The following is a 19,256-nucleotide window of genomic DNA, read 5'->3' as shown; positions in this document are numbered from 1 at the left end:
AACATCTCACCCTATGGGCTTCACCTTGTACGTTCTAAGTATATTCTCCTACCCAATCACAGTGGTATCATCACACCCAAGAAATGTAATGTTGATGCTATGTGATCTAAGATAAATCCATTTTCAAATTTCCTCAATTGTCCCAAACTGCCTTTGATTGAGGGTTTTTTCAATTTTTTTGGATCTATGACCTGTCAAAGATCACGTACTACATTTGACTATCAATAGTCTCTTGAGCGTGTTCTAGAATGACAGAGCATTCTAACACATGACAGTAGCTAGGCACATCTCAGGATGTGTTTTAGAGTTATTTCTATTTTTCTGTAATCAGATTCCTTTCAAGTGGGAGGCTAACACAATCACAAAATCCTGAAAGAATCAAAGGACCCTCAACGCTCCAGACTTTTTCACTACTGTACTCTCTTATCAACTGTACTCTTTCAAATACTGTGAGGGATGAGAGTGGTTTAGGTGGTTGAGTAAGATAAATAAGTCTGTGAAAGGGGGGATTTGGGGCCCACTTTAGCTGCACAAGTGGCCCCATGCCAATTCCTTGCTGAGCTCCCAGATCCTCTAAAACTCCAGGTTTTTCCTTGACAGCCTCATTCCAGGGGCCCCTCCCAGAGGAAAAGGCACACAGGGATGCAACCCCCTCCCAACACTCTTACCCTGGAGCTACCATGCAGCCTTCTTTCAGCTGTTTTGCACTCCCCTGCCTGATTCCATCCCAGAAAACTCCCCCAGGTGAGGACCATGCCCTAAGTCTGCATGTGGAGGTGACTGAAGTGATCTCATATGAGCTGTCATCTACTTGCTCGGGATCCACTAAAATCAGTCCTCAGAGCTCCTGGTATGGTGCTGGGCAAACAGGTCCTGGGCAAATGACTCACCAAATGAGCTGAATCAGGGGAGAAGAGACACTTCAAGGGCACACCTGGACTCTCTCCAGCCGGAGCTGTTCCCCTGCCCAGAGCGTCCCCAGGAAGGGAGAACGGCCCCCCAGACTGGGAGTGGGGGAGGGGGACCCTTTGGGTGAAGATTCCAGGCAGGGGAAAAGTGCGAACCCTCTTCATTAAGAACGAGATGTTCAGAAGGAAGAAAAGACAACCACTCACCTCGGACCTGGCTTCCAGGAGACCCTGATCCAATTTATCCTCTGGATTCTTTTTGAGGGTAAGGGCAGGCTCCTGAGAGGACCGAGCTGGGGAGGAGAAATGAGTCAAAGGGGCTGCTCTGCCCATAGCCCCCGGTGCAGGGCTGAGCTGAAGCCCACTCCACCCCTAGCACCGGGCAGGCTCGGAGAGGACTCAGGAACCGCCCCCGCGGGTGGGGTGGGGAGCGAGCCCCAATATCGGCACAATCTGGAGGAAGAACACTGCCCTTGTTTGTCTTCCTCTTCAGCATGCTCGAGAACTGGAAACGAACGGGTGTGCACGGTGAGAGGCAGGAGGCCCGACTCTGCCAAGTGCTTCTGGGACACTAGCCCGACCTGAGTGTCCGCCTCCTCGAGCCAGGTCCACAGACCCAGTGACTAGACGAGCCAACTGTACCTGTCTCCCGGGGCTTCGGGGCAGGGGTCTCCATGGCGCCCTCGGCAGCGTTCCCCCGGCCGTGCGCGGCTCTGCAGCCTCCCGGGCCCCAGGCCAGGCCCAGGGGCGCGGGTCCTGCTGCTGGGGCTCAGGGGCAGCCTGCAGGGGGGCCCCGGGGCGAGGCCCCCGCACTCCCGGCTGCACGGTCACGGTCACGCCCGCGGAGCCCCCTGCGCCGCTCCCCGCCCCCAAGGTCGGGGTCAGGCAGGCTCCGCAAGCGCCCCACACCCCAGCCTGCGCTCACGCCCCATCACCCGCGCCCCGCGCAGCCCGGCACACTCCTCCCGGGACACTGCGGGCCGGGAGCACCGCCGGGCTCGGGCTCAGCCGTCCGGAGCCAGCTGGCGCAGAGCGCGGCCGGCAGACAGGCCCCGCGGTGGACGGACAGACCGGCCGACGGTGGCACAGATGCGCGACCAAGCGGACCGGCCTCCCACAAAAGCCGACCGACTGCCACAAAGGAGCAACCCGGCGACCGCCGCCGGAAAGTGCGCCTGCGCGCATCGGACGCGAACTACAACTTCCGGTAGCCTTTGCGTTTCGCTGGCGCGGACTCCATTTCCCAGAGGGCGTTGGGGTCCCAGAGCCGCCCTTGCGCCAAGCAAACGAGCTTATGGCACAGCCTCCTGGGAAATGTAGTTCCCGGCACAGCGGCCAAACACTCTGGCCCCGCCCCAATCTCCCTTGCCCCTATTGCTGCCGAAGGCGCTTGTGTTTCGGTGAGTGTGTGTTTATGTGGGTCAGCGTTTGCTGTATATGTTCCTCGGTGTGTCACCAGTGTGTCTGTGTGTACCCACAGTGCTTATCAGTGTGTGCATTTTTGTGAATCTATGCCCCAGTGTACATATTTATGTCACTGTGGGTCTCATAGTTCTGGTTGTGTGACTGTATGTAAATCAGTGCAGTTCCAGAGATTCTATATTGAGTGCTCTGTCCACTCGTATCTCTACCTACCAGTCCTGAAAAGTAACAAGACAGTAGCTACAATGATGTGTCCAGACTAAAATAAGGATGTGGATGGGAGGGTACAGTTACTGCTTTATAATTCTTGAGCTGTGAAAAGCATTTAATTGACAATAGGTAGTGTAAGACTCTCACGTATTTAAGGAGATGTCCTAAGTTACTTTCTGACTTCTTAGGGTCATCCATGTAAAATCCTGAGGGCTGATTAGCAGGGCCATATGAAGTTACAGCAAAATATGGGTACATATACCATTTTAAAAGTAAAAAGCTGGGCAGCCCTGGTGGCGCAGCGGTTTGGCGCCGCCTGCAGCCTGGGGTGTGATCCTGGAGACCCTGGATCGGGTCCCACATTGGGCTCCCTGCGTGGAGTCGGCTTCTCCCTCTGCCTGTGTCTCTGCCTCTCTCTCTGTGTGTGTCTCTATGAATAAATAAATTTAAAAAAAAAGTAAAAAGCCCACAGTGTGTACAAATGTCAACTTACTGTGTTATATGCCTGAAACTAAAGTACATCAATTATACCTCAAAAAAAAATTAAAAGCACTTAAAATAATAGGAATATTTTAAAGACCAAAACACATTAAACATTAATAATGTCTTATTACATTAATGTTTGGTGTTATAACCTAAATTCCTTTTCCAAGTACCTGTACAGGTAGCTTGTATCCCACTAGTCCTCTTGCCAAGAATAGTTATAAACTTGCATAGAGGAATGGATCTCAAGCAGATAATGGGCTGATGATACAGAGGCCAGAGTTTGAGGACTTCTGGAAAGATTCTAAATTGAGAGCAAAAATCCAGGAACTTGGAGATAGTCAAATAAGGGTAAGCCTAAAAATCTGCATAAAAATTCCCCTTGAATTCTGGGGATCCCTGGGTGGCTCAGTGGTTGGGCACCTGCCTTTGGCCCAGGGCATGGTCCTGGTCCTGGTCCTGAATTCCACATCGGGCTCCCTGCATGGAGCCTGCTTTTCCCTCTGCCTGTGTCTCTGCCTCTTTCTCTCTCTCTGTGTCTCTCATGAATAAATAAATAAATAAATAAATAAATAAATAAATAAATAAAATATTTTTAAAATTCCCCTTAAATTCTTGAGTGACTACTACACTGCATATGACTTCAAGGATGTTTTCCTCTAAGCATCATTTGGAAGGCTAAAAAGCTGAGTGGAGATCTCAACAGTTTGGTATTTAACTCTCACCAATGGATTTATTAAATACCTGGAGCTTTCCATTGGAATCCCAGAAGATGCAGGTCTTAGTGGTAAAGATATAGCCCAATGTTAAGGGCTGTGTTCTAGGACTAAGGGCAAAACTAAAACAGACCTTCCTTAAAAACAAAACAAAAAAAAAGCCTAAAACCAAGATCTCAGAGGATCATTGTGAACAATTTAACTGCATGCCTGAATGAAACTCAACACTCTTTAAAGGAAGATAACAGAATCCAAAATCCTTTCACAGGATCATCCACAATGGCAACTATAAATTAAAATATTACTAGACATGCAAAAAAACAGAAGAGAATGACCCATAGTTGAGAAAAAAAAAGTTTATGTGAAGAAACCCACAGAAGACTCATATGAAGGAATTAGCTAGGAGTTTGACAAAACTATCAAAATTATGTGAAATAATTTACAAGAAAAGACAGGTCAAACAAGTAAGTGGATGAGGAAGCTCATCCGAGGAATGGATCTTTAAAAAGAACCAATTGAAAAATTCATTGATGAAAATGGGCCAGTAGAAATTATCCTAACTGAAATACAGTAAGAAAATGAAGTGGGGATTAAAAAAATAAAAAAACACAGAACAAATCATCTGAGATTTGTGGGACAATGTGATCATGGTCCAACACAATACCTCTTCAACTTTTTGGTCTTAGGAGCCCTTTACACTCTTAAAATTACTGGGAATCTAAAGGGTTTTTGCTTATGTGAATTATATCTATCTCTACTGCATTTGAAAATAAAGTTAAGGAATGTTAGAAAAATTTATTTATTCAACAAAATAAGCCAAATAAATGTTGTATTAGTTTCCCAGAGCTGCAAAATACCAAAAAAAATTTTTTTAAAGATTTCATTTATTTATTCATGAGAGACATAGAAAGAGAGAGAGGCACAGACACAGGTAGAGGGAGAAGCAGGCTCCATGCAAGGAGCCCGACATGGGACTCAATCTTGGATCTTCAGGATCATGCCCTGGGCTGAAGGCGGCACTAAACCACTGAGCCACCAGGGCTGCCCAAACTAAGTGGTTTAAACAACAGAAATGTATTGCCTTGATGTTCTGGAGACTAGAAATCTGAGATCCAGGTGTCAGCAGGGCTGGTCCTTCTGAGGATTATGAGGAAGAATCTGTTCTATGATTCTCCCATAGCTTCTGGTGGTTTGCTTCAATCTTTCTTATTTCTTGGCTTATAGAAGCATCACTCCAATTCCTGCCTTCATCTTCACATGGCATTCTTCCTGTGTGTGTGTGTGTCTGCCTCCAAATTTCCCCTTCCTATAAAAACGCTAGTAATATTGGATTAGGGCCCACTCTAAAGACCTCATTATATTTTAATTTATTTATTTATTTTATTTTTATTTATGTATTTGAGAGAGGAAGAGGGAGAGAAAGAGAATCTACAATGTCTCCCCATTGAACAGGGAGCCCAACATGGGGCTTGAGCCCATGATCCTAAGATCATGACTGAACTAAAACCAAGAGTTGGATGCTTAACCAACTGAGCCACCCAGGAGCCCCTAAAGGCCTCATTTGAATTCGAATGCCTCTGCAAAGACTTTATCTCTAAGTAAGGTCACATTCTCACATACCAGGCATTAGGACCTCAACATATGAATTTTGGGCGTGTACACAATCTATAACACATTTTAACATATTCCATTTGTAAAATGGAATAAAAATCCTGTATTTTGGCTGTTGGTGGTTGCTGGTGGTGTGGTGCTTCTTAAGACTGCTTTCTGAGGAGCCACTCAGCAGCCAACATGTCTAACAGAAACAATAATAAACTGCCCAGAAACCTGCCACAGTTACAGAATCTGATCAAAGCAGGATCTGCCAGCCTACATCGAGGAGTTTCTACAGCAGTATAATCACTCCAAATCCAATGTGGAGATTTTCAAATTACAACCAAATAAACCTAGCAAAGAATTGGCAGAGCTAGTGAGGTTTATGGCATAGATTGGTCACTGCTATCCAGAACACTTAAGTAACTTTCCTCAAGAGCTGAAAGATCTCTCCTACAATCACAGTCTTGGATCCAGATCTTTGAATAACATTTTGCAAAGCTTTGATCTTGCTGAGAAATAAGAATCTCGTCAATCCATCAGGTTTGCTAGAACTCTTCTTTGAACTTCTGCATTGCCATGATAATCTTCTGCGAAACACTTTATTTTTTAAAAAGATTTTATTTCTTTATTCATGACAGACACAGAGAGAAAGAGAGAGGCAGAGACACAGGCAGAGGGAGAACTAGGCTCCATGCAGGCAGCTTGATGTGGGACTGGATCTCGGGTCTCCAGGATCACACCCCGGGCCGAAGGTGGTGCTAAACCGCTGTGGTGCTAAACCGCTGGGCCACTGGGGCTGCCCCTGTGAAAGACTTTATTTTTTATTTTTTTTAAAGATTTATTTATTTATGAGAGAGAGAGAGAGAGAGAGGCAGAGACACAGGAGGAGGGAGAAGCAGGCTCCATGCCAGGAACCCGAAGCGGGACTCGATCCCAGGACTCCAGGACCGCACCCTGGGCCAAAGGCAGGTGCTAAACCATTGAGCCACCCAGGGATCCCTGTGAAAGACTTTATACACACATATTGTCACTGATATCAAGAATATAAATACAAAACAGAAGAACAATAAAGTGAATATTGTGTTGCAGAAGTTCATGTATACCATGTTAAGAGAGCAATGCAACTGCAGCCAAGATATCTTTGGATGTGATGACTGAACTCTACAGAAGAAACATCTGGAATGATGCCAAAACTGTCAATGTGATCACAACTGCATGTTTCCCTAAGGTCACCAAGATATTAGTTGCTGCTTTGACATTTTTCCTTGGGAAAGATGAAGAGGAGAAACAGGACAGTGACTCAGAATCCGAGGATGAAGGACCAACAGCAAGAGACCTGCTAGTGCAAATGCCACGGGGAAGAAAAGCTCCAAACACAAGAAAAAGTTGGAAAAGGCTATGAAAGTGCTCAAGAAAAAAAAAAAAAAGAAAAAGAAACCAGAGGTGTTTAACTTTTCAGCTATTCATTTGATTCATGATCCCCAAGATTTTGCAGAAAAATTCTAAAACAGCTAGAGAGCTGTACAGAGAAGTTTGAGGTGAAAATAATGCTCATGAACCTCATCTCCAGATTGGTGGGAATTCAGGAGCTTTTTCTCTTCAACTTCTATCCCTTTGTGCAAAGGTTTCTGCAGCCCCACCAAAGAGAAGTAACGAAGATCCTTCTGTTTGCTGCCCAAGCGTTTCATCACTTAGTACTCCCAGAGATCATTCAGTCAATGCTCATGACTGTGGCCAACAATTTTATCACTGGCAAGAACTCTGGGGAGGTCATGACAGTAGGAATCAATGCTATAAAAGAGATAACAGCTTGATGTCCTCTAGCCATGACTGAAGAACTTCTCCAAGATCTGGCTCAGTATAAAACACACAGAGATAAGAATGTGATGATGTCTGCTAGAACTTTGATTCAGCTCTTCCAAACAGTGAATCCTAAGATGTTGCAGAAGAATTTCCGGGGTAAGCCTACAGAGGCCTCCATAGAAGCAAGAGTGCAAGAATATGGAGAATTAGATGCTAAAGATTACATTCCAGGAGCAGAAGTTCTAGAAGTTGGAAAAGAAGAGAATTCTGAAAATGTTGAGGATGGGTGGGAAAGCACCAGTCTCAGTGAGGAGGCAGATGCTGATGGTGAGTGGGTTGATGTGCATCACTCTTCTGATGAAGAGCAGCAAGAAATATTCAAGAAGCTCATCAGGATGCCCATGGGGGAGCGGAAAGCCAAAGCTGCAGCCATTAGCACAAGCTGAGTTCTAACTCAGGAAGTCTTCCAGAAAGTCCGCATAGCCCAAATGAGGAAAAAACACTAACTCAGGGAAAGCCCAAAAGAGGAAATATATTGAAATAGATAGTGATGAGGAGCCCAGGGGTGAGTTACTTTCTCGTCTGGACCTTGAACACATTCATAAAAAGCCAAAATCTGACAAGGAGACAAGACTAGCCACAGCAGTGGCTGGGAAGACAGACCGAAAATAATTCATGAGGAAGAAAACCAAAATGAACCCATTTTCCAGTTCCACAAATAAAGAGAAGAAAAAACAGAAGAACTTTATGATGATGCGATATAACCATAACGTCTGGTCAAAAAACAAGCATTCCTTCCGTGAAAAGCAGCTGGCACTACGAGATGCACTTTTGAAAAAGAGAAAAAGAATAGGGATCCCTGGGTGGCGCAGGGATCCCTGGGTGGCGCAGCGGTTTGGCGCCTGCCTTTGGCCCAGGGCGCGATCCTGGAGACCGGGGATCGAATCCCACATCGGGCTCCGGGTGCATGGAGCCTGCTTCTCCCTCTGCCTGTGTCTCTGCCTCTCTCTCTCTCACTGTGTGCCTATCATAAAAAAAAAAAAAAGTTAAAAAAAAAGAATGAAGTAACCTCCAAGCAAGTTTTCCATTCCAAGAAGAATGCTAAGTTTGTATCATTATTTTGAAAACTAGTTAATCAAGAATATTTACATTAAAAAGTCCTGAAGTACCGTATTGTGAAAAATACAGTAAAAAAAAAATCCTGTATTTTCCAAAACAATAGTGAGGAGAGGAGCATTATTTGACATTCTTTTTTTCAAATCTCTTTAATGTAATACAAGGCAGCTGGATCTTCTTACCTGCTTCAGTGTAATTTAAAACGTTCTTAGAAATAAAATTTCAGACGCAAGTGGTGAATTCCATGAGTCTGAAACATTTAAGGAAAAAAAATACCAGTTTTTCAGAAAATATTTCATAAAATAAGATGGGAGGGAATACTTCCTAGGTCATTTTCAGAGGCTTAAATAATCCTAATCCCAAAACTGACAAGGACATTACAAGGAAAGAAAATTACAGAACAATGATGCAAGAACATAGAAATGAAAGTATTAAGATAGCAAATCCAATCCAGCAATACTTTAGAAAGGATAATATATCATGACCAAGTGGAGCTTATTCAAGGAATGAAAAGTTGGTTTAATATTTCAAAATCAATCAATGTAATTAGCCTAATTAACACAGTAAAGGAGAAAAACAGCTTGATGCAGAAAATGCATTTAAATAAAAATAATACACTTTTTATTGATAGAAATGGACAAGTTGACTCTAAAATTTTATTTTTTTAATTTTTATTTATTTATGATAGTCACACGAGAGAGAGAGAGAGAGAGGCAGAGACACAGGCAGAGGGAGAAGCAGGCTCCATGCACCGGGAGCCCGACGCGGGACTCGATTCAGGGTCTCCAGGATCACGCCCTGGGCCAAAGGCAGGCGCTAAACCGCTGCACCACCCAGGGATCCCTCACTCTAAAATTTTAACAGGAAGCAAAGGACTAGGAAAGTTGGGATCATTTGGAAGAAATATAAAGTTGAAAAAGTCATGTGAAAAAGTTGGTGTAAGGAGGGTTTACTACTAAACCCTCTAAGTTGTAAAGCAACTTAGATTGGTGGTAGGAGACTGAAAACTTCCCCTGACAAACCTGATTTCTAATGCTGTGTGTAAGAATTAGAATTTCACCATTGCCTGGACATCTTGGAGCCTCACAGGGCCCCAGACACCTAACTGGATTACCTTGCTCTTGCCAATATGCCCACCGCCCAACAGGAAATGCTCTAATCCAGGTAGTTTCCCTCTCACCTGGGCCAGCGTCCCATCCTCACCCTACCAGCCCATGAATTATTCACAGAAGCCAATCACATTCTCCAGTGAAAACAGGGAATATCTCACCCTCTTGCTGCTACAAAGCCTGCCTCCCATTGCTCCTACTGGTTTTCTCTGCTCCTGAGTGCAACCCATGTGTGCTGTGGTGTGTGGTGTCCTTCCCTGCATTGGGATATGTGACTAATAAACCTCTGGCCAGTCATCAAGACCAGTGTCGGGTGCCATGTGTTTAGCTGTCTTATATTATGTAGGGTGGAGGATCCCACCCTCACCAATGGGATAAATAGGAGGTGATCTGAACAGTATTTGCTACAAAAGTTATTAATTAGAGAAGCCATAGAATTTACTTCAGAGAAACACTTTTGTCTTATATTTTCAAGGAAAAAGATCCTTTTTGTAATTTTTGCAAAAATAATTCAACAATTACAAAACAGGTAGGTTCTCTCTATGGTACATTTTATGACTATTACATTGCCCTAATTTACCTTTTTTAAAAAGAGAAATTTGTATACAATGCAGAATGTTGACATATTATAGTTGATTATCTACCCTCAAGTTCAGGACATTTATTCTGTAAAGGGCTAGAGAATATTTTAGGTTTCACAGGCTTTTATGGACTGAGTTGTGTTCCCTCCAAATACATATGTTGAAGCCTGCTACGGTCTACAAAAATTCATGTTGAAATCCTGACCTCAAAAGTAATGGTTCTAGGAAGTGGGGGGCTTTAGGAGGTGATTAGGTCATGAAGGTAAAGCCCTCATGAATAGGGTTAGTACCCTTATAAAAGAGAGCCCAGAGAGATTCCTCACCTTTCTCAACATATGAGGGCACAACAAAAAGATGGCCATCTATGAACGTGGAAGTGGGCTCTCACCAAACACTGAATCTTCCAACTTTTCAGCCTCCAGAGCTTAAACTTTTCAGCCTCCAGAGCTGTTAGAAATAAATTTCTGTTGTTTATAAGCCACCCAGTATACATTGTATCTGTTACAGCAACCTGAAAAACTTAAAACAAATCCCTGAACCTCAATGTGACTATTTAAAGACAGGGCCTTTAAAGAGGTGAGTATAGTCAAATGAGGTCATAAAGATGGAGCCCTAATCCAAAAGGACTGGTGTCCTTAGAAGAAGAGGAAGAGACACCAGGGATAATAAGTGCACAGAAGAAAGGGCACATAAGGACACAGCAAGAAGACAGCCATCTCCAAGCCAAGGAAAGGAGACTCAGAAGAAAACAAACATGCCAACACCTGATCTTGGACATAAGCCTCCCAAACTGTGAGATAATACATCTCTATTGTTTACATAAACACATAGATGTGACTGTGCCAATAAAATTTTATTTATAACAAAGGTGCAGGTTGGATTTAGCCCATGATCTACAGTATTTAAAGCTCTGTATATGTAGAATGAGGCCTCCTTATATATAACATCATTTATAGATTCAACACATTATTCCTACAACTTTTCTAGAAATTCAGCATGATATATAAGAAGATTTAACTTTCATGTGAAACTTTGTGGTTTTAAAGATGTTATTTATAAGGTTCTCCTCAGTATTTTTCCTTTAACTTATAGTAAGAGATGGGATGCCTGGGTGGCTCAGTGGTTGAGTGTCTACCTTCGGCTTGGGTCCTGATCCTGGGCCTGGGGGTCAAGTCCCACATTGGGCTCCCTGAAAGGAGCTCGCTTCTCCCTCTGCCTGTGTCTCTGCTTCTCTCTCTGTGTCTCTCATGAATAAATAAATAAAATATATTTTTAAACTTATAGTAAGAGGTCATATTACATTAAAACATTTCACACATTTTCCACTTTCTTAGTTTTCTTTATGATGAACATATTAGTATTCTAGCATTTGTGGCATGGTAGAAGTGAAATATTTTCCACAGTTATATTTATAGGAATTCTCTCTTTTATTAATTTATTCATGTTGAGGAATGCCTGTGCTTATGCTGAAAATTTTCCCACATTAAATACATTTGTTGAATTTCTCTCCAGTCAGAATTTCTTTGTGACTGGCACATAATAAAGGTTTATTTCTCTTGTGAGTCCTTTGATGTTGAACAAGGTATGCATTTACAGTGAAGGACTTTCCACATTCCTCACATTGATAGGGTTTTTCTCCAGTATGCATCCTCTGATGTTGAATCAGATACACACTCTGACCAAAAGTCTTCCCACACTCGTTACACTTGTAGGGTTTCCCTTCAGTATGAATTCTCTGATGTTGATTAAGGTGTGTACTTCTGCTGAAAGATTTGTCACATTTTTTGCACTTGTAAGGTTTCTCTCCAGTATGAATTCTCTGGTGTTGAGTAAGGTGTGTGTTCCATCGGAAAGCTTTCCCACATTCATTACATTCAAAGGGTTTTTCTCCAGTATGGATCCTCTTATGTTGAATAAGGGATGACCTATGACTATAGGCTTTGCCACATTCAGTACATTCATAGGGTTTCTCTCCAGTATGTGTTCTCAGATGTAAAGTAAGCTGAATGCTCTGGGTAAAGGCTTTCCCACATTCTTTACATTCAAAGGGTTTTTCTCCAGTATGAATCCTCTTGTGCTGCATTAGGGATGAGCTATGACTATAGGTCTTACCACATTCAGTACATTCATAAGGTTTCTCTCCAGAATGAGTTCTTAGATGCAGAGTAAGTTGAATGCTCTGAATAAAGGCTTTGCCACACTGATTGCATTCATAGGGTTTCTCCCCAGTATGAGTTTTCTGATGCAGAGTTAGATGTGAACTTTGGCTAAAGGTCTTCCCACACTGATTACATTCATGAGGTTTCTCTCCTGTATGAATCCTCTGATGCTGTGTGAGGCATGTACTTTGGCTGAAGGCCTTCCCACATTCACTACACTCATAGCGTTTTTCTCCAGTATGAGTTCTCTGATGTAGAATAAGGGACGAGTCCCAGCTGAAGGACTTCCCACATACATTACACTCATATGGTCGCTCTCCTGTGTGACATCTTTCATGTTGTATAAGGTGTGTACACCTGCTAAAAGATTTGCCACAATTTCTGCATTTGAAGGGCTTTTCTCTAGCACCAAATTTCTGGTATCTAATAAGGTATGAGTTAACTCCAGTATGTGTACTCTGGTGTTGAGTGAGATCCAGACCACAGCTAAAGTCTTTCCCACATTGATCACATTTGTATAGCTTTTCACATGTGTAGATTCTCTGATGATTACTTAGATTTAGGTTATGTGAAAAGCTGCTGCCATAACTGTCATCTTTATACTTTGTTTTCCCTGAAGGAATTGTGCTTTGAGTAACAAAGTCTGACTGCTGTCCACACTCAAATCCAGCATCTTCAAGAATGTTCTCCTGAGTCAGGATTTTCTTACGGGTAAATGCCATCTGCCCTGGATGGCTCTCTAAACAACTAAGAGATTCTAGGACTTCTCTGGTGGAGTAACAGATTCCATTCCTTTTACCTTTGTTGATTACCATGCCCTGGGAAAATTCTTCAGAAATTAGTTGCTTCAAATTTGACTTTGCAGTTCTAGATCTGGTCTCTTGGTCTGAAAGAAATAAAAGTGGAAGATATTTGACCTTTTAGAGAAATACAAAGTGTGAGCTAGTCAAAGCTACATATAATATGTTACTATTGTTTTTATTCTTTGATTCCCCAAACAGAGGTATGGTGCTTTGACTGATTTCAAATGTCACGTAAGCGAAGAGCCACTGTGGACGGGAGCAAGGAAGACGTGAACAGGGACATGCAAGTGGTTATAGGGGTGATGGTAAGTGACACCTGAGGTAAGTTACAAGTGAGGACTGCCTTTCTAGAATCACTGAAGGGTGAAAACAGGGACCTAAGAATGGACAAGAGGGCAGTAATGGGGGGAATCACTAGAATAAGGATAGCAGAAGAGAAACAGATCATAATATAACCCACTATGTGCCTAGGTCACTATGAAATGTCACCACTAATATCTCAGCCTCCAACCTCTTCTCTTGCCCATTTTTTTTATAAATTTATTTTTTATTGGTGTTCAATTTGCCAAGATATAGAATAATACCCAGTGCTCATCCCATCAAGTGCTCCCTGCAGTGCCCGTCACCCAGTCACCCCCACCCACCTCCCTTTCCACTCGCTTCCCAGAGTTAGGAGTCTCTCATGTTCTGTCTCCCTTTCTGATATTTCCCACTCATTTTTTCTCCTTTCCCCTTTATTCCCTTTCACTATTTTTATATTCCCCAAATGAATGAGATCATATAATGTTTGTCCTTCTCCGACTGACTTATTTCACTCAGCATAATACCCTCCAGTTCCATCCACGTCGAAGCAAATGGTGGGTATTTGTAATTTCTAATGGCTGAGTAACATTCCATTGTATACATAAACCACATCTTCTTTATCCATTCATCTTTCGATGGACACCGAGGCTCCTTCCACAGTTTGGCTATTGTGGACATTGCTGCTATAAACATTGGGGTGCAAGTGTCCCGGCATTTCATTGCATCTGTATCTTTGGGGTAAATCCCCAGCAGTTCTTGCCCATTTTGTAAGCTGCCACAGTTAACTTCTCAGCAATGCCAAATCACCAGGTCTGTAAGGATGGTCCCATTCTCCTACTATCAGAGGCAACCCATGGTCACTATTGAATTGAGTTGGGGTCAGAGTTAGCAAGTGGGATAAAGGACTCAGGCGGAATCCAACACAGTGAGGGGGTGTGAGAAGACAAGAAACAGAGGAGTTGACTGATGTGGAGAGTGATCATGGGAAGTCCTGCTGAGGCTGAATGCAGCAGGAAGCAGAAAACCACAGTGTGGATTCCAGCAGGTGGTGGATGTGTTTACCAGGCCATTCCTAGTAGATTTACCTAATATTCAAGGTAGATTAAGAGGAAAGGAATGGTGATCGAACAGATGGCAAGAAAGAGGAGGGAGGTGAAAGTGGCATCACCGGCCACTGAGGGGCTTCTCTAGAGAGGACAGAACCCCTGGCAGGATGGGGGAGGAGGTACATCTGAGAGAAGGGAAGAAGGAAGCCAGTGCCACTGGGAAGGGTCCCAGGCAGGCAGTACACTCCCTGCAGGGCCCGGACTTGTGCAGGAGAGGAACGGGAGAGGCAGGATGTGGCTTCCGTGCAGGGATTATTCTCCAGGTAGCCCTAATTTATCTTGGGATTTCTCCTGCACTTCTAGAAACTACTGGCTTCCTGAACAGCCTTCTGCATGAGCTCCTGGGCCCCCTTCCCATCTCTTCACCTGGAGAGGGGTCTCTAGGGATGTCCCTCCACACCATCCATGGTGATCTGCCTTGCTCCAGCTGGGAGATCACATCAGGCTTGAAATCCTGGCACCCTGCTCAGGGAAGACAAGAGGTACAAGTGTTGAGCCAGTGACAAGCATATGCCCAGGACCCTGCTGCTATTTCCCTGTCTTCAGGGAATGATGGATGACCCCAGAGTGGGGGTAGGGGCAGCCTTAGCCTCCTGCTCCCTGCCACACAGAGAACAAGCAGTGGAAACACCCTAAGCCTATGTCCTCTGAACATCAAAATATGGTCCTGTGGCTCAGAGGCCTCAGGGTCTTGGGATTCATGGTTTGGACAGAGAAGAGAGAGCAGAATCCTCATTCACCAACTCATATTGGCAGGGTAGGTGTGCACAGGCCTTCAAGCATTGTTAGTGGACTGTGCCTCTCAGACTCTAAAACCCCTTTCCAGTCTGTATTGCATCTTTTAAAATCTCACATATTTTCATTATAATCTATTTTATCTGTGTTTATTTAATAAAAAAATGATCACTTACCAAGTTCAATTACTTAACATCTCCCCTCTTCCCAGCAGTTAAGCAGACAATCTGAGCAGAAGGCACTTGTGTCCCCCAACCCTCCCAGGATGCTGCCTCGTGTTCCTCCCCAGGCCAGTGCTCAGGATGGGCCCAGGGCCACTCTTACCCAAGGAGGCCAGGCTCCTGTAGTTCTCCAGCATGACTTCTCGGTACAGTGCCTTCTGAGTAGTGCCCAGGTGCTCCCACTCTTCCTGAGTGAATTCTACAGCCACATCCTGGAATGTCACTGGGTCCTGAGACGTTACAAGAGGCAGTGTTTGGCAGTGGACATACCGTGCACAGTGCATCACAGGGTGCAGCATCCCAACAGGCGGGGAAAGTATATACCAAGAAATTATTGGCTTATAGCATGCTGAACACAAGACATTAGTACATCTTGTTCAAACAGGAACAGGACAGCAACACTGAGTCTGCTACTCTAATATTCTCCTGGAAGTTCTAGTTTGTGCAGTAAAAAATTCCAGATGACTAATGACAGCTATAGACAGTTGAGCGAATCTCTGGAATGTGAAGTCAAGAGCAAAGAAGCAAGCTGTAGTTAAATCCACGGAATATGTATTTATTCAGGGTTAGAGATCGAAATTATACTCTTCCCCTCAAGCCATCTGTTGAACCTCCAAACCACAATGTGACTGTATTTATAGATAGAGCCTTTAAAGAGACAGTTCAGGTTAAATGAGGTCATAAGGGTGAGGCCTTAATCTGATGGATCCTTGTAAGAAGAAGAGGAGACACGAGTGCATGCACACAGAGGAAAAGCCATGTAAGGACACAGAGAGAAGTGGCCCTCTACAAGCCAGGAGGAGAGCTTTCACCATAAACCCTGATGGCACCTTGATCTTGGACCTTCAGCCTCCAGAACTGTGAGAGAATGAATTTCTGTTGTTTAAGCCATGTGGCTGGTGGTGTTTTGTTATAGCCACCCTGGCAGATCAACAGAGTTCAAACATTGTGCATTTGAATGGTCTAGTGTTTGGGATATATGTGGTAAGACCATAAAGAGAAAGAAGATTCCTACAGATTCCAGGGTAGAGATGATATTTGAAGGAGGGGGAGAGGGATGTTGTTTTTAAGATGAAGAGATAGATAAAGAGGAAGTATGTCTCTTAAATTACTTGGAATAGGACAAAAGAGTAACTGGAAGGAAGGCTGGCTGGGGCAGAGCAGACAGGGGAACTAGGTGCTGGGATGTGCAGAATGATGCTGAAGGACAGCTTGTTTGTGGCACTGTCTCCACTGTGTATGTCTTCACTCTTATTCTTTTTTTAAAAAAGATTTTATTTATTTATTCATAGAGACACAGAGAGAGAGGCAGAGACACAGGCAGAGGGAGAAGCAGACTCCATGCAGGGAGCCTGACATGGGACTCGATCCTAGGTCTCCAGGATCAGACCCCAGGCTGCAGTCGGCGCTAAACCGCTGCGCCACCAGGGCTGCCCTTCACTCTTATTCTTCCACCCACATGCAGCACACTGTCCTGGCCCTTCCTGTTTAGTGTCCTCCCCATCTTTCTCCTCCTTAAATGATTGGGGTCCACAGTCCTTCATCCTACACCCTGTCAGATCCCTCTCCTCCCCTCTTTGGGATCCCCCTAGGCTTATCCACTCCTGGGATCTCAGGACCACTCTTTGCCTCCAACTTCCAATGTTGGTTTTTCAGGTCTGAATACCCAAGTTGTCAGAACAGAGTGAGAGGGAAAGAGGAAGTCAAGGGCAAAGCTGGGTCATCACTGGAGGATATGCCCTCCCCCCATAGAGTTGGAGACCCCATGGACAGAACTCCTCAGGTAAGGGTAGGTTCATCACCACAGCTGGAGACCCCATGGGCAGTGGGGACTCTTCTCCATGAGACAGAGATTCTACAAGTGGTGGTGCCCACCTTGCCATGAATGGAGCCTCCTCACCAAAGAAGATCCACTGATGTCACCCATGGGCCAGGGCAGCAGAGGCCAGGGGGCCAGACCAGGTTTGAGGGTTGAGTCACATTATAGCAGGGCATCCTCACCAAAGCCGTGAGAGGACAAAGCCTGAGAGATCCGACCAAGGTAGCAGCTACCTCAGAGCTCCAGTCACTGAAGCAGACACCCATGCAATCCCAGAACACAAGGGGGCAAAAGGACAAAAGCACCCTGTTCACCAGCTGAGAGCCTGTCCCCCCAAGCTAGTCAGAGAATGCCTAAGTAAACACCATATTCTCCTTTGTCTGGTTTAATTTGTCCAACAATTACAAGCTGCAATGCTATCACGGTAATGAGAAATGAACTCAACTAAATACTGAAGGCTTTGAATTTTTGCAGCTAATCAACTTGAGAATTTTTTAAAGATATTTTTAATTTATAATAAAATTTTATAACCTGATTATGCAAAAGTAAAAAGCTAAAAGTGCCTATTAATAGTTTTAAATGATTTTCATTAATGAGTCATGAAAGGATGAATATGCAACATAACTGTTTTTAAAAAACCACCTGTTCTTCAAACAAAATCTCTACCCATGTGGGCAGCAGACTTTGAGAGTTAAAAAATCCATTTAAAGATTTAAATGGAGACACTGACGTTTGGTTTGGTTGTAAATTGATTTTTTGCTTCTGGTTAAATATGTAAGACACATATGAGAAATTGTCTTGTTCATGATAATTCCTTCTGGAAATTCAGTATCTAAAAACATCTTTAAAAAGACATTTTTAGGGATACCTGGGTGGCGCAGCTGTTTAGCGCCTGCCTTTGGCCCAGGGCGCGATCCTGGAGACCTGGGATCGAATCCCACGTCGAGCTCCCGGTGCATGGAGCCTGCTTCTCCCTCTGCCTATGTCTCTGCCTCTCTCTCTCTCTCTCTCTCTATCATAAATAAATAAAAATTTAAAAAAGACATTTTTAAAGGTAGTGGTCTCTCCTTTACCCATGTATTTGAAGAATAAATTCTTCAGGCAAGATCACAGAGGGAGACCAACATTGTATATTTGTGTGTTGATTTTTCATTAAGAAAAAAATGTAATGAAAGAACAGAAACTTTCAGTAATTGAGTACTATAATGAAAAATATTTTGTTGAGCATACATTTTTCTAAATATTTGACTATAGGCTCATCAGGAGAATATTAATAATGACTGCCAGGAATAAGACCTACTAAATGTGAAAAAATTGATTTTGGGGGGCTATTGTTTGGTTTTGTTTTTAATAAAAGAAGCCAAATGAGGGAAACTTGCCCAATTGGGCATTGGTCCAAAACCATGATGATTAAAACAACATTATATTCATGAAACCAGGCAGCCTAGATGGCCTGGAAATAGGTGCTGATTTAGATGCATACATGGCCGTTTTAGGCAACAAGGGAAAACAGATCATTCAAAAATGGTACTAGACAACTGGTTAATCATCTGGAAAAAATAAAAAGAAGATACTCACCGTATACCTTTTTTTTTTTTTTTTTGAGAGAGAGAGAGAGAGTGCAAGCCGGGGTGGGGGAGGGGGAGATGGAGAAGGAAAGAGAGAATCTTAAGCTGAGCATGGAGCCTGACGTGGGGCTTGATCTCACAACCCTAAGCTTAGATCATGAACCCCCCAAGCTTCATGATCTAAGCTAAAATCAAGAGTTGGATACCTAACTGAGCTACCCAGACACCCCTTCAAGCCATTCTTAAGGCCAAAATATATTAGTTTTTTTTAATGTTTTTATTTATTTATTAATGAGAGGCAAAGAGAGAGGGAGAGAAGCAGAGACACAGGCAGAGGGAGAAGCAGGCTCCATGCATGGAGTCCGATATGGGATTCGATCCTGGGATTCCAGGATCATGCCCTGGGCCGAAGGCAGGCGCTAAACTGCTGAGCCACCCAGGGATCCCAATATATTAGATTTTTTAAATTTTTTTTTAATTTTTTTTAAAATTTTTATTTATTTATGATAGTCACAGAGAGAGAGAGAGAGAGGCAGAGACACAGGCAGAGGGAGAAGTAGGCTCTATGCACCGGGAGCCCGATGTGAGATTCGATCCC

At 43.7% G+C, this 19,256-nt stretch overlaps 1 protein-coding gene across 1 annotated transcript in view; it reads right to left on the bottom strand.

Moving 5' to 3' along the window:
* Window positions 1-19,256, bottom strand: part of ZNF74 (zinc finger protein 74) — a 49,203-nt gene that overhangs the window by 13,962 nt on the left and 15,985 nt on the right. The window contains 5 exon segments of the mRNA XM_072801936.1: window positions 1,116-1,201; window positions 1,551-1,667; window positions 11,400-12,989; window positions 14,682-14,777; window positions 15,375-15,501. Of these exon segments, the coding sequence (XP_072658037.1) occupies window positions 1,116-1,201; window positions 1,551-1,667; window positions 11,400-12,989; window positions 14,682-14,777; window positions 15,375-15,501 (2,016 nt within the window).

Source organism: Canis lupus, chromosome 27, assembly GCF_048164855.1.
Source record: "Canis lupus baileyi chromosome 27, mCanLup2.hap1, whole genome shotgun sequence".
NCBI classification, from domain to species: Eukaryota; Metazoa; Chordata; class Mammalia; order Carnivora; family Canidae; genus Canis; species Canis lupus.
Note: the sequence above shows the minus strand (reverse complement) of the source record. Positions and strands in the feature narration are given on the sequence as shown.